The sequence below is a fragment of the Amblyomma maculatum genome, chromosome 9, assembly GCF_055883805.1.
Source record: "Amblyomma maculatum isolate TAMU_Amacu chromosome 9, ASM5588380v1, whole genome shotgun sequence".
NCBI classification, from domain to species: Eukaryota; Metazoa; Arthropoda; class Arachnida; order Ixodida; family Ixodidae; genus Amblyomma; species Amblyomma maculatum.
Window position 1 is genome coordinate 119,446,121 of NC_139352.1, and position 25,383 is coordinate 119,471,503.

Below are 25,383 nucleotides of genomic sequence, written 5' to 3' on the forward strand. Positions count from 1 at the left end.
CCATGCGATGTTGATTTCTTTTTTTGTTGCTGGAAATTTTTTCAGACACGAAGAACAGCATGGGCATTATAGGCCAGATTGAGGAAGTCACTCACAATGCCATTGCATTTTACTGGAACCCCCTCGAAAGCCCCGCCAAGGTATGTATGCGTTTCATGTCCTTGGAGGAACAGACCATATAAATTTAAATACAAACAGCACATCTGTTTTATTGCTATTGGATGTGTGTACAAGTGCAGTTTTATTTTAAAATTTAAACCAACCAATATTTCGAATGAAGCAGTTTTCGGCAGGAGGATATCCTCTGTGCCTAATGAGAACACATCTGAGCAAAAGAAGCTGTATACATTTGCGACTGCAGTTAGTTTACTTTGCACCCGCATTTTATTATTCTATGCACTCTTTGCCTTCCATCTTTCTTTTCTCAAATCCCATCCTCTAAAAAGGGTACATAGTGTGTCAGCAAAGTATGCTGGTAGATATCTCTAGTTTGGTTAAAATAAGAGCCGTCAGAAGCATCTGTTAAGTATTCCGGTGCAATAGGTAAAAAGTACAGGCCGTCACCAAAATGAACGTCCCTGCTATCACTGCCAAATACATACTGTGTTTTGTTGAACAGCATGGTACAGTTGAGGAGCACATGTTGTTGCACCTTAGATATGCCTTTCCCTTAAATGGGTTTCTTAATGTTTTTGTTTTAATTAACTGCAGCGATCACATAGGTAGGCCTGATATAAGTTGTTCCTTCTGTCAGTGAAAGCCCTAGTTAGTGCTCAGCCAGCTTGGCCCTGTGGCGATCCTTCCTCTCCCTGACCTCTCTTCCGTTTGTGTCTCCTGTGCAGGTGAACGTGGCTGTGCAGTGCCTTAGCACAGACTTCAGTAACCAAAAGGGTGTCAAGGTGAGACATGTTACATTCCAAGCCTACTAGCCTTTTGCTGAAACTGGTGTCATTTTTCAAAGCATAGCTGAAAATTTCAATGTGCCAATGCTGGAGACCGACATCAATGATGTCCCTGCCAAGTGGGCTGGGTCCACATTGCAACTCTACATTCATAAACGAGTGCAGAAAGGCGTACAAGTGCATCTGAGATTTAAACCCACATGCCACACTACAGAATGATCAGGAATTTCATTTGGGTTTATCCATTTGAACGCTACTGTTCCCTGGTGCAGGACTTTCTTCTCTGCTGCATCATCGTGAACGAGCCTAACACTCTCACCTCATGTTGCTCTAGTGCTTCACCATGTACGCAACACTGGCAGTCCAACACTGGTCACATCATCAGCACTAGACTGCCACAATGTTCGGCAACTCCCAATGCACTGCTCCAGGCAGATGTTCTACACACTAGCGAGCAGGACGAATCACACTATGACTATCACTGCTGCTCCGTTGCTGCTGTCGTTTTAGCAAACGAGCGCAGACGACCCCAGGAACAAAAACTAAATTATGCCATGAAAACTGCGCACAGGCAGTGCTGACAAGATGGTGTTGTGTGGGACGGCTCCTGAGCTTTTGTTTCGGTCACCCTATTTGTTTTACATGCAGTTTGTAGATTTCAGTGGATGAATATTGTAAGAGGCCGCCACGAAAATGGTGCAAAACACACACGTGTTGCAACTTTTCCTGCTCTGCAAGAGCTCCCCTCTGGCTACTGCCTCCCTCACACCGACAGATGGAAAGCCATCACAGGGCGTTTGGGGCATTCTGTGCATACAGGATGATTTGTGGAGCCACAAGTCTTGCAAATGACAGAGGAGCATGTTGCATGTGCAGGAATAAAAGGTAAATCAGAACATGCCGGCTGTAAAAAAAACATTGCGCCACTGGACCCAGGCAGCTGGTCAGGATGAGCTGTTAAGACATGCTACGTGCCTTTGCAGTATGCATAGGATCCACTGCTAGAGGGCAGAATTTTTTTACTTCTTGCATGCTTGCTGTTAACTTTGGTGCACCTGCATGTAAACGAATGTGTGTGTTTTGAGGTGTATGCAACCTCTTGTAGGAATGTTAGGTTAAACACATTGCTTTCTTGGAAACGGAAATGCATTTGAAAGCCTGTACGAAACAGTGTGTCTGATCTTCCTTTGCATGCAGGGTCTGCCTCTGCACCTGCAAATCGACACCTACGATGAATACAGGGAAAGCTGCACCCCAGTCCACCGAGGCTACTGCCAAATCAAAGTCTTCTGCGATAAGGTATGCTGTCCCTGTGACTCCGAGCCAGAGACCAAACAGTTTTATGTTATAGCCTCACGCCTGTTTCCTTTCTCCAAAACACAGCTTGCTATAAATAGAGGCTGCAGGACTTGTAACAATGACATGGGCACCTTTTATTCATTTAGCACAGGGTTTATTTTAGAACAAAATGCAACAGCCCTCTTAGTTTTTTGTGCAGCAAATACTGAGTGCGGTGTTCTCTGCTTCATTGCAGGGCGCTGAACGCAAGACCCGTGACGAGGAGCGGAGAGCAGCCAAGCGGAAACTCACCGCCACAGGCAGTTAGCTTTGTTTCTTCCCGACGGATGTTTTTGCAGACATTTCTTGTACAGCATCTGATGTGTACTGCAAGAAACGCTAAAGCTGAGAGATACAGGTTGCCTGGTTACATATGCAAGGACTTGTTTTGCCTAAACTGACAGTTTCCTAATTGTTATTTTAAAAGATCTAGTCAAGTCACTGGTTATGTGCTAATGAGTTGGTGTACTGGTACTAATATGATGTGATGGGAAATTTGAGCTTTAGGGAAATGGAAACAAAAATTACTGTAATTGTATGCATTTTTCTTGTGAGTGCCATAAGCCAAGTGTTTCTGCATCTCAAGAGTTTAATACTTATAGTTGAGTCACAATAGCTATTTTGAAAAGCAATGAAAAAATAAATAAATAAAAAGAGAACTTTCAGAGTATTATATTTTAATTTCGAATACATAGCAAGGTGTATTTTGAAATAAATAATTCGTAAAGAGAAGGAAACCTTGCATTACTTTCTCATAATTTTGGTAGTGCACTAACACTTTTTCATGAAAGGGAGATGAAGTCATTTTTGTAGGCTCCAGTGGTTTATATCAATTTTTGCCATATTTTACTGCCTTCCTTCAGATTACCCCACTGCTTGAGAGTGACAGCATTTCATGCATCAAATACATGTTCACTTCACTTCTTGCATGCAACTTTTGAAATTGAATTTTGGGCTAGTATCCTTTGGTAATATTGCAGCTATCTCATATACAGCATATTAAAGAAACAGCAACTAAAGGAACTAGTAGCATCTGGATCAGAGAGACCTGTTAGCAATTTGTCAATTTTTAGCCATAAGCAAAAAAAAAGAATATTCATTTCATAAACTCTGGATCATGGATCAAAAAATAATTTTCATGTGTTGATAAACTATTCGCATCTTTTCAAATCCAAACAAAGCATCTGAAACATTAACAGGAATGCCAGAAGGGCTCAGTTAAAAGATACTGTACAATCTGAGGAGTTGTTATTCTGCAAGTGCAAATGATACTGTCCTTTATGAGTGTTAGCGAATTCACCTTGCCTCTGTACATATTTATTTTCCAAAGCTAATATTTTTGTGTTTTGTGCCCATGCTTCACTTGCCTAGTTTGCAATTTGACCTGTTACGCTGCTGTTGGTATGTAATAAAGCTGAGCGGTGTCCTCTCCCCCTTTACATCACAGATGGCCGCAAGAAGATAGAGGAGATGTACCATCAGTCCTGTGATAGGTCCGAATTCTACTCCATGAGTGATCTCATCAAACCCCCCGTGCTGTTCACACCCAGTGAGGACACAGACAAGGTGGGTCCATGCAGCGTTCGGAAAATCAACGAAATCGCTTTACTGTGAAAAACCATCCTGAAAATTTTGTGACTGTCGCCATTTCCTATGCTCTGCTTGTAAGTGATAATTTTTAGCTTTCATTTGAGCCACGATCGTGCTTTTGTCTCATCACAAATACCAGTATATGTGAAGCTTCTACACGGCACGTCACAAACCACGTGACAGGCCAATTCTGTGCTAATGAACTTGGCTGAGTGCCAGCGCTTGTCTTGTTGTGCAAGCTTCGTCTTCGGTATGTTCGCTTTATCATGCCATGGGCCATTGGGGCGGGCGCCGTCTACTGCCACTCAATTATTGGAACGCGCAATAGCAGCAGATGCCTTTCGAACCGAATGATGCTAAAAGCCGGCGTCATGATCGCGGCTGACTGCGTGCTGTCGTTGACGGCTGATGGAAAAAAAAAGATTTTTTCGCCTAACCCATAGCGCGCGCGCGCCTGACGTCATAGCTTTTCATGGGCGTTGGCTGGGACTGCGCCGACAGTGCTTATCTGTATTCAGAATTAACAGGGTTTGAATTAATGAGCAATTAGTTGCGAGTTTCGGAGGTTGTGCAGAAGAGAGAGCAGGCTGCCGCGGCTTCCAGCCCCCTACCCTCCGGCGCCGCCAGCCGCCGCGCCGGTCATGGCGCCAATTAGGCTTTACCCACTCTGTCATGGTTTCACATGCTTTCATTTTCTGTCCCCGTTTTGGACGTGCGCAGCTTTTAACTATACCGGCCTTTCGCGGAGGTGTTCTTTTCTCTTTTTTTTTTTGGCCACGTATTGTGTGCCTAGCCGCCCAGACGTGGCGGCACGTAGTTCGAATTATCTGTAGGGGAACCTACTCGCATTCGAATTAGCGGGATTTTTGTACATAGATCTCTATGGAGCTTGGTCGGACCAAGTAGTGCAGTTCGAATTATCCGAAAATTCTAATTAACAAGGTTCGAATTAACGAGTTTTCACTGTAGTATATACGCTTGGCCGTTTCATGCATACTGCATATGGTACGATGACAGCGTATGCTTTCCTGGTAAACGACGGTTGTGAATAGAAGCAAAGAAAATCTGTTGGCTGAAGGGAAACGCTTTGGAATGCCCCCAACACCTACGGTGGTATATGCTGCCATTGCCATGTTATCAATGCAGTCGCTCTGCCAGGCTGACATAATCACTAGCGTGCTTAAGGGGAGATGCTACTCGAAGACAGTTTTTCTTTAATATTTGACTTAGAGCTATGAAACTCTGGTTAATAATTCAGATTTTTATGCTGATTTCAAATCTGCAATTAGGTTTATTGTAAGTTGCATAGTTTTTGTTCTGTTCAGTGACAGTGTGTAAAATATACACTCTTTTGCCCCCCTTCTTTGCCATACTAAACTTCCATAAACACACATCGTTGATGGCTCATTTTGATCCATATAAACTGTAGAGTGCCAAAAACTAATAATAAAGTGCATATTAAGTATGCTAATGACGTGAAAAATTTGAACCTGGCAAGTCTACATTGTCAAGACACCACCATGTGGTAATTTTTTTTTTCTGTAAATATTTGATCAGTATTTATTCTTGAAAGAGATAATGGCACTCCTCATACCTCAGAGAAAATGTGTGCAAAATTTTATTCAGATATGAGCATCAGAAGTACCAAAAACATGAAGGGCAAACGCTGAAAATTGCCCAAAATTGCATTTTGAGAAAAATGCATTTGAAGTTAAAATCGCATGTTTATTTAAAAAAGAGAGCTTCAGTTTCGATCAAACTTTGGTTCAAAAGAAGAAATTGTCCATAAAGCTGCCACTGGCACTAGAAACTTCCTACAGCATATGTCGCTCCCTCATGACCCTTGCGAGTGGACTCCGACATGCGCTTTTTTTCTTCAGTGTGCGGCGATTTGCGTTCGCTTCCGCAGTCAGCTTCAAGGACATTTGTTTCTGCATTGTTATTTCTCTGGATGTGCCAAGCTATGATGCATTGGCTTGTGGAGTCCAATAATTGAGGAAAATCGCACTAGCTGCTCATATCCAATTCCTATAAAACAGGCCGCCACAGCAGCTTTGACGTTGACGGCGAAGCTTTCATCCTAGCTCCCGCTGTCAATCTCTGCTCGCATCCCTGCACGCCATAACTCGCCGCTATCAGTATGTTGTGGAAAGCACACATTGCGGGCAGGCAGAGGTCTCACAGAGTAGTTCAAGAAACGAAGCGAGTCTGCGCTTTGCGGCCGGTTCCCGAATACTGGAAGTCCTGAACGCTGGCTTGGGCAAATCGCGCCGCGCACAAGAACGTTCACCGCTGCCAAGTCAGTAACTACAGATGGCGCCTCATCGCAGGCTATTTCCTCACCTTAGAAATGCCCAATCTTTTTTTCCGAGGCACTCACACAATCTAACGCCGCTTCAAATTCCTCGGAGGCATCTGAAACGCTGGAGGGATCGGCGTCTGTTCCACTAGGCCTAACTGCCACAGGTCGAGTTGTCACTGGACGAGCCTTCTCTTTCGATTTTTGCCAACGTCCTCTATATTTGTGAACAGAACGGTATTTCACTCCTCGGTGACTGCGCCGGCTCAATTGTGCTTCATCCATGACGAAGATAAAGTTGCCGAACGATCGTCACTCAGAAACGCACCTCGACGTAGCATGGAGCCAGCAAGTGGACTTCGCCACATGCACGCGCGCGGCGGCCAATAGCGAGGCTCGATTCGTACCACGTGATTTAAAAACCAGTCGCAGCGCTCGAAAAACTCGACGTAGGCATGCTTTTTTTTATTATTGCTTGCGTTTTAGTCGCCGGGCAACTGTGGTGATTGGGAGAATGTGGCTTGGCTGATCTCCTCACGTGATCCGCAACGGCGATCAACTGCGCTATGCCGACCGCGGGACGCTCGAAGATAGCATACTTTCGGTCATTTAACCGCCACCGTGCGCTCTTTAAACGTAATTTCAGCCCATTTCCTGTTTAAACTCAGCTTTGATTTTTATTTTCATGAAAGTAGAGATACTAAACTTGACAAAACAAGTAAAAACAAAAAATTAGTCATTTTCGAAAAAACCCGCGTTTTTCGACCCGCATCTCCCCTTAATGAAACAAAGAATGTACTCATGAATGGAGTGTATACCATTAGCACCAGTGGCAACAATGTTTTGCTGCGGAAAAGAGTTCGCTGGTTGTTGCAGTGATGCTTGCATCTACATTAGGTTTGGTTAGGGTCCAGGCTTCACAAACTACTTACTGCAGTCTGCTTTTATCTGAAGAATCAAACGTTTGGACTAGGGTCAAGTCCAAGATGTTGATTGCAAACTTGCACACATTCCTATGAGATGTGAAATGGTTCTTCGGCAAGTACAAATATTAAGAAGTTTGAATTACTGAAGTCCACAAAATGGTCTGCTCCTGTACTGTAAAGAAAAATCTTGCCACTAAAAGTAGTATAAATGTAGAAGTATGTGCCATGATAGCTCAGTAGTTAGACCGCTTGGATATAGTAAAAACTCGGATATAGTAAAGTGAAACTGAAATCCCAGCTCATCTTCCATAGACAACTGTACATTTTTTCTTCTTTACAGTAAAGACATTTTTGGTAAAAATAGGTTATAGTAATGTGCGTCTGGCCGCGGCGATGACCTCCCACGAAATAACATCGCCACATGCGCGCTACCTAGGATCGCGAGGCAAGTCATTTATTTATCTTTTTTTTTTAACTTCGCCACCGAGTGCTTTTTTTTTTTTTTACGGCTTTACCACATGACTTGGCAGTGGTCAGAAAAAGCCAGCTTTACGTAGACCTTGGAGCCGTGAGGGAAAGCAAGCAGCGCGTAGGTTAAAAGAAAAAAAAAAAAGCGGCACAGTCCGTTCAGAAGGTAAAAGAGGGTGAAAGTACAGCGAAAAACAGGAAGAAACGGTCAAACATTCGCAGCACTGTGCAGTACGAAGCACGAAGCAGTGGTGGAAAGAAGTAGAGGCATGGCATATGTGTGGTTTTGCAGTGCTCGACTACCACACACATTTCTCATGTATTGCCTTTTAAAAGACAGAAACAGCAGAAGATGACACTGTGTTCACGCAAGACTGGTTTTCACATGATATTAAACACTATTGCCATGTAGCCCTCAGGTAGTTTCACAACATTTAAACAAAAAATCTTACAACTGAAAAACCAAATGGCATGAAGAGGTTATAGGAGAGAGATGAAAGGTATATTAGGATGTCTTTTTCATTAAGCAACCAGACGTGTTCAGTAAGTAGCTATTTAATTACCAGACAGCATCTTTTTGCCAGTCCTAGTGACTTTACTATAAAGGGGTTCTACTGTAGTCATATTTCAGTGGTGGCAGCGATGTTACTGTGTGAAAGATAAAGAGCTCCAGGTAGTTGGTGTTAATTCAGAGCCCTTCCATTACGGCATCATCATAGCCCATTGTCACTTTTCAATGTCTTAATTTATAATTTACAGATGTAGTAGTGAAATGCCATGCTTTCACCAGCCGACATAGTGGTTTTGTTCTTGCTTTTTTGCTATCAACTAATGCAACCATGTCCTCACTAGACTTCAACCAGTAATGAAGTACTGTGCAGGTCTGCATTTGTTGCACAAACAACAAGGCCATAGCCATGCACTGATATCTTTGAATTTCCTTGGGTTTGCAGGTATCCGGTATGGAACTCAGTTTCTACACAAGCCAAGTGATCGTGCCGGACGATCAAGCTGCTACTGAGTAAGCATCATGCAAGACTTATCATCTTTACGAAAAGTAACCAGGCAATATGGTTAGTTTTTTAGCTGCATAGTGGAGCACCTGGACGTCTAAATCTGTTTATGGTAAAGAAAACCTTTTCCTCGACCTTGCCATTAAGGGTTCACTATACAGCTGAGAATATCCATTGCCTGGGTACTTTTGACAGAGATTGCATGTACAACATGCATATTATTATGTGTTACAAGGTATCTCATGTCTAACGGGTTGTCCCAACTTTTGGTAGTCAAGCTTTTACATGCATGATGCAGAGAGACACTTGAAGAAGCAAACGAAAAAAGCATTGATGTTTTGAAATGATGAGGTGACATGTTATGGCTTTTTCTTCTTCCTGGCTAAAATGACTAGCAAGGTGTTTTATAGTTTGCTCAGCCATCTTCTAGATATTTCCGGCTAGATTTAGGCCAGGGCCTCATAGAAACCCCTTCCACCCCTTCTACTTTTTCTGTTCTGTGCTTCCTGTGTGCAAATTTGGCGTTGCATGGACCCTAAGTCAACCTGTTAGCTTCTGTGCCTTGAATCTTAATACAGCACCAACCTTGCTTTGAATTCTGTGTTGCCTCATGGGTAACCCTACCTCTGTCCATAGTAGTGTTCCCTATGTGCCTTACGCGCTTTTTCAGAACTGCTTGGTGCAGGGCTGACATAATGGAGTAAGGTCGATAGTTTTACAAATTGCGATACATAGTCTTTGCCATCACGAAGGGCGGTGAAATAGAATCTGGCATCCTATCTGCTTTGTCCTCTCTACTGTGCTGATGTAAATATTGCACTGCTTCGTGTAGCGCTTTTGCAGCAGCTCTACCTTGTAGTGCATGAAGTGTCATCCCGTCCATTTCTGTGTGCAGAAAGCTAAAACTACCCCCTGACGAGCTCCCAGCTGCTGCTGTGACGGCTGCTGACTGGCCTGGAATTTTTGGGCAGGCCAGGTACGATTCTTCCCCACAGCATACTCTCTGTATTTGTGGTACATATGTGTTCGTCACGCCACATAGCTGATGACAGCAGCAGCAGCTTCATGCGCACCAGCTGGGGGGAAGTCCTATGCCTGTTCCAACCTTTGATGTGAAAACTGAGCTATAGTTCGGCACACCTGGAGAATGAAGCAGCAAGTGCCTCTAAAAGAGCGCCCTCCAACCAATGGCAATGACTTGTCATGACATCAATCACCTTGCATCTGCTGCTAGCCTCCCGACATGCCATGCTAGAATGTGAAAAGTGCTCGACTGTTTCCAAGGGCGTAGCCAAGAGGGGGGGGGGGGGGGGGGGGGGGGGGGGGCATCATGGTACATAGGTTAATGCCATTGGTTGCTTCCCTTGAAAGCATTTGCCACTTTATTCTTAGTGGCGTCAATTATAGCAACCACCGCTTAAATATTTTTGTGGCTGTCTTGCATCTCTTAACTAACATTCAAGCTACTCGCAATGGATTGAGCTTTAGTTGTTGAAGTTCACTGTTGTTTGCAGTTTTGTGTGGCTATAGCTGCCTTATCGCAGTCAAATCTCGATGTAATGAACACAGGTATTACGAATTATTACATCTATATAGAACTATACCAAAGTATTTTTGACAAAAAACGTATAATTTATGTTTACATACCAAACGCGATTTGCCATGATACAGGTATATTGAACTCTCCACACCAAGCAGTGCTCGCTCAGGTTTCAGGTGGCAGGCTTTGCCGCAGTACAATAGTGGCAGGTGATGGGGCAGCGAGCCTTTGAGTGAAGGTTCGCAAAGGTTTTACAAACTTTGTTACAAATTTCTGCTGCATTGAACTATTTTGCAATTTTTTATTTGTGGTTGTACCACTAATTGCTGACCAAGGTTTCAAACACAGAAAAATGCCTGAATAATCAAGCATTTGGAAAGGTCCACAAACTTCACTGCGCGGACAAAACATCCAGAAATTTGCCATTCCCATGTTATGCTTGCAAACAAAACTAGCTTGATGAAAATGGTGCATTTGCACACACTGTCTCTTGTGTTGCCGAAATTGAAATATGTATTGTAGCCATGCGCCATGCCACAAAGCACTGCAATATACACCCTTCGCAGCTTGACGGGTGAGGTGAAAGCAGAGACCATTTCTCCCCAGTTGATAGCTTACTAAGAGCATCGGTGAGCCGAGCAGATATGGCTGCTGTCGTATTATAAACGCGAGCGTGTACTCAACGTCACGCATACCTTTGTGAACAACCTTGATAGAAACAAGAGAAATGCGATTAACTTGAGTCGAACTTGAGTGGCAACAGTGCAGTACAGAAGTTGCGATGCCGTGTGTGTTCTTTCCTGTCCGTAGTCACTGTGCACTGCTCCGTAGAAATGAATCCATACCAACTAGCCCAATTAGCCATTCTATATAGAAATTGAAAGCATATCCGGGACTGAATCCCTTCAAAATGAAAATGTCTCTTTGCTTATGCACATGATTAAATTTGATGGTTCCTCAGCGAAGTGTAAATCATTAAAGTCCGAAAAATTATTTGGCTAATGCAGTTGAATTAATGCCTTGAACCTATCAGCAAGAAGTCTATTAGAAAAGCTAGCGATAATTTAAGCAAGTTTCCTTTCAGTTCAAATTATCAAGGGTCAGGTGTGCTACACTAGTACTGAATTAACCCTACCATCGAATTTGATTTGCTAGAGCGCTAAATGAAACAGTAAAATCTGATTTATTACAATCTTTTAAATTCAAGCCCATGCTCTGGTTCAGTCAAGTTCAGATGTATTTAAAGGTTCCTCAACAATCCCAACACATCACGGTTTTCTTTGAGTTGGCATTATGGAGGGTTTACTGCAGTGGTGTTGAGTTGGTGTTACGAGAATAGTTGAGGCTGAAATTGAGCTCAGAATGTTTTAAACTGTTTGTTGGGATTTTTGACACTGGCCTCGGAAACAGTGTGCAGTAAATCATACACTGAGTTTTAGTAGGGACATTGAACACAATTTGAGGCTGGTCTGTATCGATAGATTACTGTATCCTAATGACAAATTCGCTACTTCATTGAAAAAGTGAGCTTGGATAAGCGAGATGAGATCGAAAAATGAGATACAAGTGTCGTTACCAGGCTGACTTTTGCGGCTAAAGTTTGGCACATGCAAGTTTTTTTTAAAATTCTGAATCCCATAATGCTCCTATAAATTATGCGTAGCTTAGTATGTAGTTTGCTGTGATCCTCCTAGTGGTTTATTAAACTCTAAACTGCAGATATATTTTTCAAGCGTACAATGCAATATTTATGTTGCACCATAAATATTATCTCCTGTGAATATGGCCTCAGACTAGAGGAAAAGATAGGCATCTGCAAAAATAAGTGTGTTTGAAGATGCGCAGAATTACATCAAATTGTTTTCTGTGTGTTCAGAAGAAACAAATTGTTTGCCCGCAGGCTTGAAAGGAGAGAGAAGCTGGAACCATGTGCCAACAGTGACTCCGCAATTGTCACTCCACCACTAAAAAAACTGAAGGTGTTTCCGAGTGATCGAGGTAGGTTGGAAAGATTTATAATGTCACTTGGACTTTTCAAATCGGTGAACCATTCAGATACAGCACTCGCTGAATTAAGTGAAATGTGTCATAGAGCACATAGTGGAGCCTCTGAAAACATTGGTGCACTCATGCTTCCTAACGACAAAAACCATATGGTATTTGCTATTGGAACCTGCTCTGTCTGTTCCAGTTTAATATTTATATGTTACTACAGATATTCTCATGAAACACGAAGTTAGAGCAGAGATGTGACATGAACAAAATTGAATCAAAGCACATTTACGTTCCTTTTTTCCTCACGTGAATTAAACACTTGCCTTAAATGTTTTGAACCAAATACTTGGGTCTGACTGGTCTGGGTATTTTCGTATAGTTATTTTATTTTTATAATGTCAAGTAACCATCGCAAAGTTACAGTAAGATCTGAGATTGTGGGGCCCTTGTAATTTTGTGTCTAAGAGAAAAGCGCTAGTTTTAAACATGATCCAGAAACGCTATAGTAATGTGGCTGTAGGGAGTGAAGCTGAAGAAAAAAAAGTATCTCAGTTATGAAAAGTGAATATAAAAAAAGCGAGAAACCGCCCTTCAATGACTTTCAGCTAGCAGAGAGGAGCATGAAAAGGACTAGTATTGATTGCAAGAAGACTAAGCTTTGATTTTATGGCCATACATATAGCTGATAATTTAATGCGCCCTTTGTGGATGTATGAAAAATAGAATTGCCCAGTTTTTGTGGCTTCTGGCTCACTACTTTTGTGCAGTGGTTCCGCTACAAAGTGCTACTCTCGGGCCCTTTGTTGAATGCACCGACTACAGTTCAGTGCTGCAGCAGAATGATGAAATGGTTCCCATCAGTCTTCCTTGCTCTTCCATTTGCAGTGATGCTGTATGCCCGCCGAGAAAAGGAGGAGTTCTTCCACCCTCTTCATTTGGTACCACCTTCGCTGGCTGGTCTAGCGAAAGCGGTGAGTCCTCCTCCTTCCCTTTTACCACAGTGGAAACCTGTTCTGTCTCTCACGATGCACCCCTTCCCCGTTACAGATTGAGAGCAAGTACAAAGTAGAAGCGTCAAGTATAAAGAACATATTTAAGAGATGCAAGAAAGGGTAAGTGCACTTCATGCACACTTGTCTATCTCACCCTTAAGCCGACAACGGAATGTGCTGGTTCAGTACCATTGCCGTAAAGGCCACCCCCCTCCTTTTGAGAGGGAGTATTATATCTCGGTCATACGGCACTTCTGATTACTGCAAAGGAGGTCTATTGCGCCTTATAAAAGAGCAGCGGCGCAGCCACATGGTAAATGCAAAGGAGATAGATGATGATGAATCAGGTAATCTCCGCGAGCGCCTTCTGTCGACTGGCAAAATCACATTAAGTATAAAAACAGTTCAAACAAAGCGTGGCAATACGAAGTAAACGAGCAAACACTGCCAAATGAAAAATGCAACAAAAAGGCAGCAAAGAAAGAACACTGCACAAGAAGCAAAGCAAAGCTTGTGTATGTCGATGCAGTTGCTGAAAATATTCAGCCTTCTCTCAATGCTCCAGATTTGTAAAGTTTATTGTAATGTAAAATTAGGCTAAATATAATTTTCAAAATTATATTTTGTGTCAACATTTTTATTTTTGATCTCGTTCACTGGCGCTCATGTTTGGGCTGCTCCTTTACGCAGTTTAAAAGGCCGCTGACAACTGCCTTTCCCGCCATGGGTCTTTTTCACGAAGGTCTTAAGGCTTTGTTGTGTAGCTGCACATCTACCACCTTTGGAGCAAATAACTGATTCCTAGGGCCTTACAAGTGCCAGTGTGACAGGGTTCCAACCTCACTTGAGCACAGAGGAAATGCTGCTATTGTGAAAGAAAGCTGAATGTGTAGCGAGCGTCCTCTTTTGAATGTGTACAGGGTGACTGTAAGAATGGATGACGACGTGGTCAAGCACTACTGCAACGAGGACACCTTTATCATCGAGCTGGAGCCTGTCGGGGAGGACTCCATCGACGTGACGCTGGTGGAACTGTGAGCGCAGCAGTGCCTGCCTTGCCGCTGTACATACCAAGCCACTGTACTCTGCTGTGTTGTACCATATTTCGTCTGTGTGCCGACGTTTCTGACCACACGCCAAGAGCAAGGCGACACATACAATTTCCTCTCTCCACCTACCACTATGCTGGGTGGACGCAGTGCTTTCGAACGTGCCTCTTGTTTTGGGAGCCGGGTTCGCAGCAGCCTGTCTACTTAGCCACTCTCTCTGGCCAGATATCTAAGGGCAGCCCAGTCTGCTGAAGGTTTGGCATAAACTCAAGCCTACTCTTGCCAAGAAAAAGACAAAAAAATGCATTCCAAATCTGGTGGAGAACCAGATGAGTCTATTTTATTATTTTACATGCTTTTTTTTAATGGTTGTGAGTGACTACTCAACTTGTGTTGTCGGACAACTGAATGATGGCTCAAGCCTGATTCCAAGTGTGGATGTGAGGCAAACTGTTGTCTTTCTCATTTTTAAAACCTGTTTTTATCATCTCCAGGGTCAAGCTACCTACACCAAACCTTTTTTTTTTTTCTTTTTTTTTTTCTCTTTTTTTTTGCGACCCACCTGAGGCCAGCATGGTTTTTATGATGAGCTCTGAACTGAATGCACGTGATATTGCAGTCGGTTTTTACTTTCTTTGATCGAATAAATGTTCTTCAGTGCCTTTGCAGTAGTTTCAAAAATGAGGCACCGCTGCTGTGTAACAGCAAACAGAGAAACAAGTGCATTCTCCCAATACACGTGCACATGGTAACAAAGTAGTGCCAACCATTTTTCTTGAAGTGACATCATCAAAACCATGTCTGACGATGTGACAGTCTTCCATGTTTTGCCCAGGGGTCCAAAGAAAACATTCCAGCAGAGTGCAGCCATCTTTATTTTAGGGGTGTGCGAATATCCAAAAATTTCAAATAGCTATTTGAATATACACATATTCGATTGTTGGAATGAACCGAATAGTGCATTTAAAAATTTGTGAAACTAAATTAAATGTGTAATGAAGTTCTTAAAAAAATTGCACGAGGCTAGAATATGGCTCGCCATAGTATTTTTCATTGACCACTTCTTCGAAAACAGGGCCCATACCGATGCCGTGCACCTCTCGGCTGCAATTCATATGTGCCAGACAAAGTTCCTTTATGTGGCAGTGGTAATAGTGCTCAATGTGGCCTCCAAGACTGGGCAAGTTTAGGAACCTTGCCTTGATGCCCAACCTCAGAGGTCATGGCCGATACATGTTATCATAATTTAGGAGGGTAGATAGGTGGGCCAGTTGGTGAGACCGACCTGTGTCATCAGCTCCCACTGTCCTGTGTCTGCTGCGATTTTTAACTTTTCACGCTATCACCCATCTCCTATGCTGTAGTGTGGCTCTAATAGAGTGCCTTTCGTAAGTGGTAAGAAATGGTAATATTTTAGACATTGTAACTCGACTCTCTTAGAGTTGACATAATGAATTTGTGCTGTGGCTCCTTAGCCAAGATTAGCGTAGCATACTTCAGCCGCTATTAAGTGCACAAGTTAGCATCGCACCCCAACACCTATGCTGGCATTGGGTTTCCCCCTAGTACTCATTTGTGCAATTATTTGCAAAAGTAGCAAATTTTGGTCTAAAATATTCTTATTCGATTCGATAGCGGCGGTTGACTATTCATATTTCGGAATTCACACTTGGAAATGTACTATTCGCACACCCCTAGTTTACTTTGTTGCTCTATTTTCGTTAGCAAATTTTGAAAGCAAATCCTATGACGTGCAAGCCAGAATACTCCTTAAGTTATTGCATCTTTGTCACATCTTTTGATATTCCTCTCAAGGGGCCTGCAGCAACCCTCTCTGCTTTGAGCTCTTTAAACATTGCCCATTTTCTTGCCTGAGCCTGCTGCTTAAAAAATGTAGAGTTACTGTATAGGCTTCCAAAGGGAGCCAGAGTTTCACGTACGCTTTTCATCCGCTGCTCGCGCCTCTTTTGCACATGTGGCTCCAAACCATCTGCATATTGCAAAGAACCTACCACCTCCTCTCCGCTTAGTACTCGATTGCTGTTGTACAAGTCGATTGTTTCACCTATTATTCTCATTCTTAGTGATATTTCAGTTTGTCGGAGCGAACGCTTTGGTTGTTGTATCAAAACATGCAACTGCAGAAGAGAATGGTACTTGTGGTTGCGCCACTAATCAACACAGTGAGTATCATGCTGCTAGCTCAATCGGTGCAATACTAACCAGCTGTGTGACTCATTGCAGTAGTATTTTTCTCGACTAGAGCAAGTTCTTAAGTAAAAATGAGTGGTATGAGAAAGCATGCGCCCTAACTGCTGCACCAAGAATGCAAGAGTTGCAGATTTTTCTAATAACATAGATGCAAGTGAGAGCAAGATGGCGGACCTACGTGCGACCGTGACTCCCATAGCGAGCCTATGCAGTAACTCTACACAAATGGAGCACAGAGCCCCATCTGACGGGCCAGTGCAAACAAATCTACCGCCTGAGCTTCAGCACTCGTTCAGTGGGGCGAGGGTCTTCCAAGTTCACCAAGCTGAAATGCCACTAAGTGTCTTCACCCGTGCGAATGTGCCAAGAGTCCACTGTAAAGCAACACTCATACAAACGCCAGGGTATGCAGCTGATGCCTGCAAACAGTCTGGAATGCAGCATGTACAGCATATTGTCCAGACTGTGCTTTGAAACAGTTCGCTTCAGCTGCAAGTGTTGAGAAAATTGTCATTGTCGACCAGAGAAAAAGATTTCTACTACTGCAGAAACATTGTCTTGACAGCGAACATAAATTGCCAACTAAAAAACAAAATTTGAGATTAAAGTGGTAGTAAGATTTTCTAACACTTAGCTACCATGGTAAATGAGAATGAGTGTGCCACAACCAATGAGTGTAATCAGTGAAGTGAATACTATAACTAGCTACACCTTGTACAACCCACATATCATTGTTGAGTACCAATGCAAACGCATGCCATCTCTTTGCCTCCGCTCATTTCACATGGGCTTTGACCATTGCGTCGTTTCTTTCTAGAGCTTTCTCGCACCAGCGTGCCTTCCGCTTTGATCGCTTAGCCACAGCTCATTATTTGAGTGCATTTCCTGTTACGCTCGCATATGTGCCCTTATATGCTTTATGTTATAGTATGTATCCCCCCTTCCTTCCCTTTGAGCCAAATCACTATAGGATCGTTGAGTCTAGTTCACGTTTATGAGTCTTGAAAAGGTCTTGCGCATTTGTTGCGCCTTGTTTTTATAGGATGCTATATTATATATATCCTACATACACAGCCACATTACACGCGCACACACACACACATGCTGCTTGTATACACCCCGCCACTGCATTGCAAGCCTGCATGGATGTCTCAAGCGTGCTGCACACTGCTACTGCACTGCTTGGCTTGGCACTGGTTTACACAAGCTGCTGCTCTTGAAAGCTACTCTGGCTGATCGAAGAACTGCTACTGCTCAGCGTAGAAAGTTGCATCAAGACATTGAACAGTAATGCTGGCTGCGCTTAACACTGCTCAATGCTGATAGCAAAATTTTGACTTTTACCGTAGAGATGTCCCATGCTGTATTGCCAGCGCCTTTCTCGAATGCATCTTGTGCTAAAACATACTCAGCCCTGGCCAAAGACACACAAGTGCTTAAGTGTATATGGTTACTCTAATTCCAAGGAATAATGTCTCTGAAGAACCAGATCTGCACATAGAATTTAAGTGCTTCACATTGCTTAAGAAGTGCATGCAAAATGTTGCAAAGCATTTATTGTGCCTTCATCGAAAAGCTTTTGCGTACCCAAGGTGATCGTAGCAATAAGTTATCTGTTTGCAAACATACTGAAATGCTCCAAATCTGTGCTAGTAGCAGCTCTGCAGACTGTTTCGAGTCGTGGTTCGTTGATCGAATGCTCATATGTCTATGCTGGCCGGAACGCAATGCTTCAACCAGTACCTCAAAGGTTAACAAGAGACAAAACATAAATGTGCAATATATATACACCTTCTGCGTAATGGTCAAGGCTACTTATTACAGCTCCGATCAGCGGCAGCAGGAAACAAGGCAGCTCTGTGGAGCTCCAGCGTAGATCGGCTTGGGTGAAACAATTTCAATCTGGCTTTCTATTAGTTTTATTTTTCTTTTTTTTAAATTATGCTTCAGGAGTCGGCTTTTCACAATCATGACCCCGAGACTTGAAGGCAGGCTAATTGTAATAACACTCTCTCAAGCAACGTCTAGTTTCGCAAATCTGCAGGCTCCTTCATTACCTGTGATACAAGCGCCAATTTTTAATTTTTTTTTCATGGTGAGCATCGAACACCGAATCATGTTTCCCCTGAAAGGAGACAAAAAAAAAAAGCGAGTATTACTCTGAGCCAAGGTCCCACATTCAGCTTGCCTTGTCTTCATTAGTTTCCATTTTTTTTGTTTTGTTTTTTACAAGCATTGACATGATGTAGAGCCTGTTGCAGTTTTTACATGAATGAGTTTTGTCTACTATGTGTCTTTTGTGGCGTTTATGTGGTGGCATGCCTTGTCAGAGGGATTTCATACTGCTTCCAATTTCAGCTGGCAAAAACAGAGAAAATGTTCATTAGTGCGACCTGACCTCGTAACCGGTGAAAAAGTTGCACCATGGTTGGCAGAAGCAGGCTGCATTGCGTGGCAATGTGTACCGTACATCTTAGAGGGTAGGCGTAAAAAAAATATGGGAGGAAAACGAAAACCCTTTGCCTATATAGTGCCATATTTCCACCCAGACATTTTATTTCGTTTCTGATGTGTGTACTTGACTGCACAGTCTTTGCAGGCCCTTCTTAATGTGAGCAGCGTAAGAATGCTATGCACTGCATCTTCGTGTGGCTGCTGCTTGTCAACCTTTGTGTCATGTTGCCACGTGCTGCCAGTTTTTATTAAAAGAAAATACAATGGGGCTGTGACAGCTGGGCCTTTAAGGCAAAAAAAAAAACTTTCCCGAAGTCCTGGCATGCCGCAAGTGTTGTGTTTTTTACTATAAAGCTTGGTGTACTCCACCATGTGATGTCCTTGCTGTCGAGGATCTCTTGCGCCCGCACTGTATTCATTTGTCTGTGGGAACGAGTATATCTCTACTTACATTATCATGCAAACCAATAAAGCTTTCCACACCTTGTTGCTCTCAAAGTGCCTTTTGTGTCTCTGAATTACGAATGCCCCTTAATAGGCATTGCTGCTCGAAATGAGCAACAGCAACCACGTAGGCCTTCTACATGGTTGGCAGTGGGAAGAAGTTCCAGGTGTGAACTGTGGAAATGTGCAGTAGTCACCTGTGCTGGTTAAGCAGCATCACAGACTGTATTCATAGCAATGGCAAATTTGTTGCAAGGCAAGCAGGTTTCTTTTGCAGCTTACGTTACTAGTGCAATCCATGGCCAGATCGATTGCTATTAGAGTATGAATGAATGTTTATTCCGAATTTGGCGTACAAAAAGCGCAGGTGATTAAAAAAAAGCAGTTCGCAATGACCGCTTGACGGGCTTCGCCACCCGTAAAGTCGACAATGAACAGCAGCGGCAGTTTGTGCGGTATAAAATGAACAATTCACGCGTTAAAAAATGAGAGTGGTTTGAAACAGAAGAAAAATATACAATGACGATTTTTGGATTGTAAAACGTTTATTGCCAACAGTCTGAAGGGCATATAGGCCCCTCGCCTAAACGACGGCCAGAAGGTCTTGGCTCCTGGCGGCGTCTTCGGCCAGTTGGATGACTTTTGTTTGAGTCTCCGGATCGGAGCTGAGTAGGAGAGCCTCCCATTGTTCAAGTGACTATTTTTTGTCCCTCCAGGGGGGGCAAAAGGGCATTTCCAGAGAATATGGTTGAGATCCGCTTTGGCCTTACATTGCTTACACTCGTTTGAATATTGTCCCGGATAATGACTACACATAACCGGGTTCGGAAACGTATAAGTTTGGAGACAGCGCCAAGAGGTGGCCTGACTCTTTGTCAATGATTTATCAGCGGCGGGGTACTTCGTTCGATTAAGCCTATAATGTTGTGTGATCTAACACACAATGACGAGAAAAAAGTAAAAATATGAATGGTCGACAGACTCATTTCTTATCAATACAACCTAATCAGTGAACATTTCTCGGAGGAAAGTCATTTTGTTCATGTTGCTATAAAGAAAAGTGTTCAAACACATTGGCAGTATATATTTCAACATAGAAAAACCATAGTTTGTTCTACACCTGGGTACCTCAAACATTTCAGGGTTTCTTGTAGCATAGGGCGTGTTGTGTGGCACCAGCTGTACAATGCGGGACAAAAATGGGTCATTTCGTGTGGTATACTTTTTATAAAAACAAGCAAACCTGTACTCAAACAGCTTAAGGACTGGAATTATTTTTTATTTCATCCGTATGGGACGGGTTGGGACGTCGTAGGAGGAATTTGTTATAACGCGTAGCATTTTCTTCTGCAGAACAAAAAGCTTTTGCAAATTGGACATAGTGGTATTTCCCCACACCAAATAGCAGTATCCTAAGTAGGTGAAAAATAATGCATAGTAAAGGTTAAGTTTCGTTTTCGTTGGTAGAATATATTTATTACGAGAGATAATACCAATGAATTTAGAAAGCTTAGTGCAGACCTTGTTTATCAGAGTATCCCATGACATTGTGGGTGTAAAATCTATGCAAAGTGATATGAATGGACATATTCGACTCTTGAGCCACCTAAAAATATAGGTGGCGCATTTCCTACTAGCTTGCCCTTAGCATGAAATATTATTGCCTTTGTTTTTCCGTTGTTTACCGTCAAAGAATTTAAGCGCGACCATTCTTTCAGAGAAGGGAGTACTTTGTAAGCAGAATCCGTTAGTTGATTAATATCAGTAGAGGAGCAGAATAAGCTGGTATCAACATATACAAGGTCTGCAGAAAAGGTGCTAAGATAGAGTTTGCTTTTTATTTCCATATTAATGCACTTGATATGCCTGCGAAGCTACCAAGCTTGCTAGAATTGAGAATGATACTCCTCCCACCCACCGCAGAGTTTTCGGGCCTTAAGCCTATCACAGAAGCCCTATTACATGGCTAAAAAGCAGACCCTATGGGCTTGGCACTTTTGATTGGGGGATCACCTCTTACAAAGGTTTAAGAAACAAAGATTGTTATTATCCGATATAAAAATTCTTGATTAATAAAATAGCATTACAGCAAGGAACACTGCATACGCAGTGCCTAAAGTATGGCTTGGCATATTGCCATGTCCTAGCTTAAGGACAGTATGACAACAGCGACTGCAGGTCAGCAGGGCAGCAGCAGGAACCAGCACGATGGTGGGGAGCCCCAAAAGTGCCGAAAGGACTGCCTGCACCAGCATAGTCTTTCTTCAAAAATGGCACTTCCTTTTCTTCGGCTACAGTTTATTAACTGCAGCGGTGTTAGTGACAATACTACACCTTTGGTTTATTCTGTACCCTTCAGTGCACGTTAAAGAACGCGAGGTGGTCGAAATTTCCGGAGTCCTCTACTACGGCGTCTCTCATAGCCTGAGTCGCTTTGGGATGTTAAACCCCACAAACCAAACCAAACCAAACCTTCCAGAATGATACTCAGAAGAGGATAGAGATGCGACAGAAAGGGAGATGTACAGCAGACGTAAAAAAAAAAAAAAAAGTGTAGCGGTGGCGTAGCGGCAGAACATCCGCCTCGCATGCAAGAGGACCGGGGTTCAAATCCCGGTGCCGCGCAATTCTCCACAGGATGAAAAAAAAAAAAAAAGTCCGCGTGTCGATGGAATTGCATAAACAGGTTTGGGGTGCGACCTGATGCCGGTGAACACCTCCGGCAACGCACTCCCTCACCAGAACAGGAGTTGGCCACCCTGGTGCAGTAATTGGCCACAATCTCCTATGATAAGCTCCATAAAACCCCGGCTCTCAGTCACCAGCGGCTGCGGAACGACTGACCACGGCGGCGGTCAGACCAGTGACGCAGCAGGGGGTGCTAAGAAAGCCTGGCTCCGCTGGACAGGCCGCCATTGGAAACTGACCGTGGCAACGTTTAAAGCTAGAACCCTAGCTAGTGAAGCTAGTTTAGCAGTGCTGTTAGAGGAACTAAAGGATATGAAATGGAATGTCATAAAGCTAAGTGAGGTTAGGAGGCCGAATGAGGCATATACTGTACTGAAGGATGGGCATGTACTGTGTTATCGAGCTTACCGGAGAGGCAACAACTAGGAGGTTTCCTTGTCAATAAGTATATAGCGGGTAATATAGATGGACTCTATAGTATAAATGAGAGGGTGGCAGTCATCGTAATTAGGCTTAATAAGCGGTATAAACTGAAGGTTATACAGGCCTATGCACCTACATGTAGTTACGATGACCAGGCAGTTGAAAGCTTCTATGAAGATGTAGAATCGGCAATGCGAAAAGTAAAGACGCAGTATACTGTACTAATGGGCGACTTCAATGCCAAGGTAGGGAAAAAACAGGCAGGAGACAAGGCAGTAGGTGACTATGGCATTGATTCGGAATAGCAGGGGAGAGTTACTAGTTGAGTTTGCAGAGCGCAATAACTCCCGAATCATGAATACCTTCTTCAGCAAACGGAAGAACCGGAAATGGACATGGAAAAGTCCTAACGGAGAGACTAAAAATGAAATCGACCTCATAATGTGTTCAACCCCCACCATTGTGCAGGATGTAGAGGTAATTGGGAAAGTGCGATGCAGTGACCACAGGATGGTGAGGTCCCGAATTAGCCTAAATCTGAAGAAGGAACGCAACAGATTAGTAAGAAAGAAAGCCATCAACGAATTAGCAGTGAGGGGGAAGGCAGAAGAGTTCAGGATCTAGCTACAAAATAGGTATTCCGCTCTAACTGAGGATGGTGACATTACCCTAGAGGCAAGGAACAATAATTTCAGAGATATCATTACTGAGTGCGCGGTAGAAGTAGGCGGTAGGATAGTTAGGATACCGGTAAGCTGTCTAAGGAGACGAAAGATTTGATTAAGAAATGCCAGAGTATGAAAGCTTCCAATCCAACAGACCAGATCGAATTGGCCGAGATATCAAAGCTAATCAATAAGCGCAAGGTGGCCGATGTAAGGAAGTATAACATGGAGAAAATTGAGCATGCTGTAAAGAACGGGGGAAGCCTTAAAGCGGTGAAGAAGAAATTGGGCATAGGGAAAAATCAGATGTATGCGATAAGGGACAAGGCGGGCAACGTCATCACTAATATGGAAAAGATAGTCAAAGTAGCTGAAGAGTTCTATACAGATCTCTACAGTAGCCAAAGTAGTCAGGACCGTAATGAGATTGGCGGTAGGGAAAAACAGTCAGACGTTCCACCAGTGACGAAGGACGAGGTCAAGAAAGCACTAGAAACTATGAAAAGGGGGAAATCAGCTGGAGAGGATCAGATAACTGCAGATTTGCTGAAGGACGGGGGGGGGGATATCGTGCTAGAAAAACTGGCCACCCTGTATACGCAGTGCCTGGTGTCATCGACGGTACCAGAACCATGGAAGAATGCAAACATTATCCTCATTCACAAGAAAGGGGACTCTAAGGACCTTAAAAATTACAGACCAATCAGCTTACTGTCTGTTACGTATAAGGTATTTACTAAGGTAATCGCTAATAGAATCAGGACAACCTTAGACTGCAATCAAGCAAAGGATCAAGCAGGGTTTCGGAAACGGTACTCTACTATCGATCATATCCATACCATCAATCAGGTGATAGAAAAATGCTCGGAATATAACCAGCCCTTATACATAGCATTCATTGATTACGAAAAAGCATTTGACTCAGTTGAAACCTCGGCGGTGATGCAGGCATTGCGAAATCAGGGGGTAGACGAGCCGTACATGAAAGTGCTGGAAGATATACATAGTGGCAGCACAGCAACCATAGTTCTGCATAAAGAAAGTAACAAAATTCCCATAAAGAAAGGTGTTAGGCAAGGAGACATAATCTCCCCAGTACTATTCACAGCTTGTCTAGAGGAAGTACTTAGAGATTTGGAATGGGAGCAGTTAGGGATAAGGGTAGATGGAGAATACCTCAGTAATCTGCGATTTGCTGATGACATTGCCTTGCTAAGCAACTCGGGGGATGAACTGCAAATAATGATTGATGACCTAGACAGAAAAAGTAGAAAGGTGGGCTTGAAAATCAATATGCAGAAGACTAAGGTAATGTTCAACAGCCTCGGGAAGGAACAGCAGTTTACATTATGTAGCGAAATACTGGAAGTAGTAGGCGAGTATGTCTACTTAGGACAGGTGGTAACCGCTGATCCGAACCATGAAAAGAAAATAACAAGAAGAATAAGATTGGGATGGAGCGCATTTGGCAAGCACTCGCAGATTATGACTAGCAGCTTACCGGTATCGCTCAAGAGGAAAGTATACAACAGTTGCATCTTGCCTGTACTCACCTATGGGGCTGAAACGTGGAGGCTAACTAAGAGAGTTCTACTTAAGTTGAGGACAACCCAGAGGGCTATGGAACGAAAAATGGTAGGGGTAACATTAAGAGATAGAAAGCGTGCACAGTGGGTCAGAGAAATAACTCAAGTTACCGACATTCTAGTGGAAATTAAGAAGAAATGGACATGGGCAGGACATGTAGTGCGAAGAGAGGATAACCGATGGTCGCTGAGGGTAACAAACTGGATTCCAAGGGAAGGAAAGCGTAGCAAGGGGCGGCAGAAAGTTAGGTGGGCGGATGAGATTAAGAAGTTCGCAGGGGTCAAGTGGATGCAGCTAGCTCAGAACCGGGTTAAGTGGAGAAATATGGGAGAGGCCTTCGCCCTGCAGTGGGTATAATCAGGCTGATGATGATGATGATGACAGCAGACTCTCGAGACGAACTTGAGGGGACCAGGAAATAATGAGCACTCCAAAAATTATCTGCGAGCATGCCAGGTGTGTCCAAATACATGCTACATGTAAATCAGTTCCTCAAATAGGGGTTTGTGAAACCCCCATGCCCACACATAAAAAAAAAAAGAGAATGATGGCTCTGGACTGACCAGAGACAGTTCTGCAGAGTTAAATGCATGGAGGTTCAAAACCGACTTGAGTTCCTAGAAGTGAAAGAAACACGAGAGTAGTGCTGAAAAGGAGAGCGCAAGAGAAACCCCCCTTTGTCTCAAGGGATCCTCTAACAGGTCCCCCGTTACATCCATGGCTGAGAACCACTGACGGAAAACAATAAAATAGCCTTCTAAAGACAGAATACATAGATCATTCACTGCGCATGTATAAG

At 43.3% G+C, this 25,383-nt stretch overlaps 1 protein-coding gene and 1 pseudogene across 4 annotated transcripts in view; one reads left to right on the forward strand and one right to left on the reverse strand.

The window, feature by feature from the left end:
• Nucleotides 1–19,275, forward strand: part of grh (grainy head) — a 142,094-nt gene extending 122,819 nt beyond the window's left edge. For 2 of the 4 annotated variants that reach the window (XM_084579441.1, XM_084579444.1), the window contains 11 exons: nucleotides 46–140; nucleotides 843–899; nucleotides 2,100–2,201; nucleotides 2,437–2,503; nucleotides 3,688–3,806; nucleotides 8,477–8,544; nucleotides 9,432–9,512; nucleotides 11,977–12,074; nucleotides 12,957–13,042; nucleotides 13,119–13,183; nucleotides 13,984–19,275. In XM_084579441.1, coding sequence (XP_084435567.1) covers nucleotides 46–140; nucleotides 843–899; nucleotides 2,100–2,201; nucleotides 2,437–2,503; nucleotides 3,688–3,806; nucleotides 8,477–8,544; nucleotides 9,432–9,512; nucleotides 11,977–12,074; nucleotides 12,957–13,042; nucleotides 13,119–13,183; nucleotides 13,984–14,101 — 956 coding nt within the window. In that variant the 3' untranslated portion in view covers nucleotides 14,102–19,275. The remainder of the gene's footprint in view (nucleotides 1–45; nucleotides 141–842; nucleotides 900–2,099; nucleotides 2,202–2,436; nucleotides 2,504–3,687; nucleotides 3,807–8,476; nucleotides 8,545–9,431; nucleotides 9,513–11,976; nucleotides 12,075–12,956; nucleotides 13,043–13,118; nucleotides 13,184–13,983) is intronic. The other 2 variants (XM_084579442.1, XM_084579443.1) reach the window with 2 other exon arrangements.
• A 948-nt stretch (nucleotides 19,276–20,223) lies between these two features.
• LOC146180234 (uncharacterized) lies at nucleotides 20,224–20,769 on the reverse strand (annotated as a pseudogene).
• Nucleotides 20,770–25,383: the final 4,614 nt, after the last annotated feature.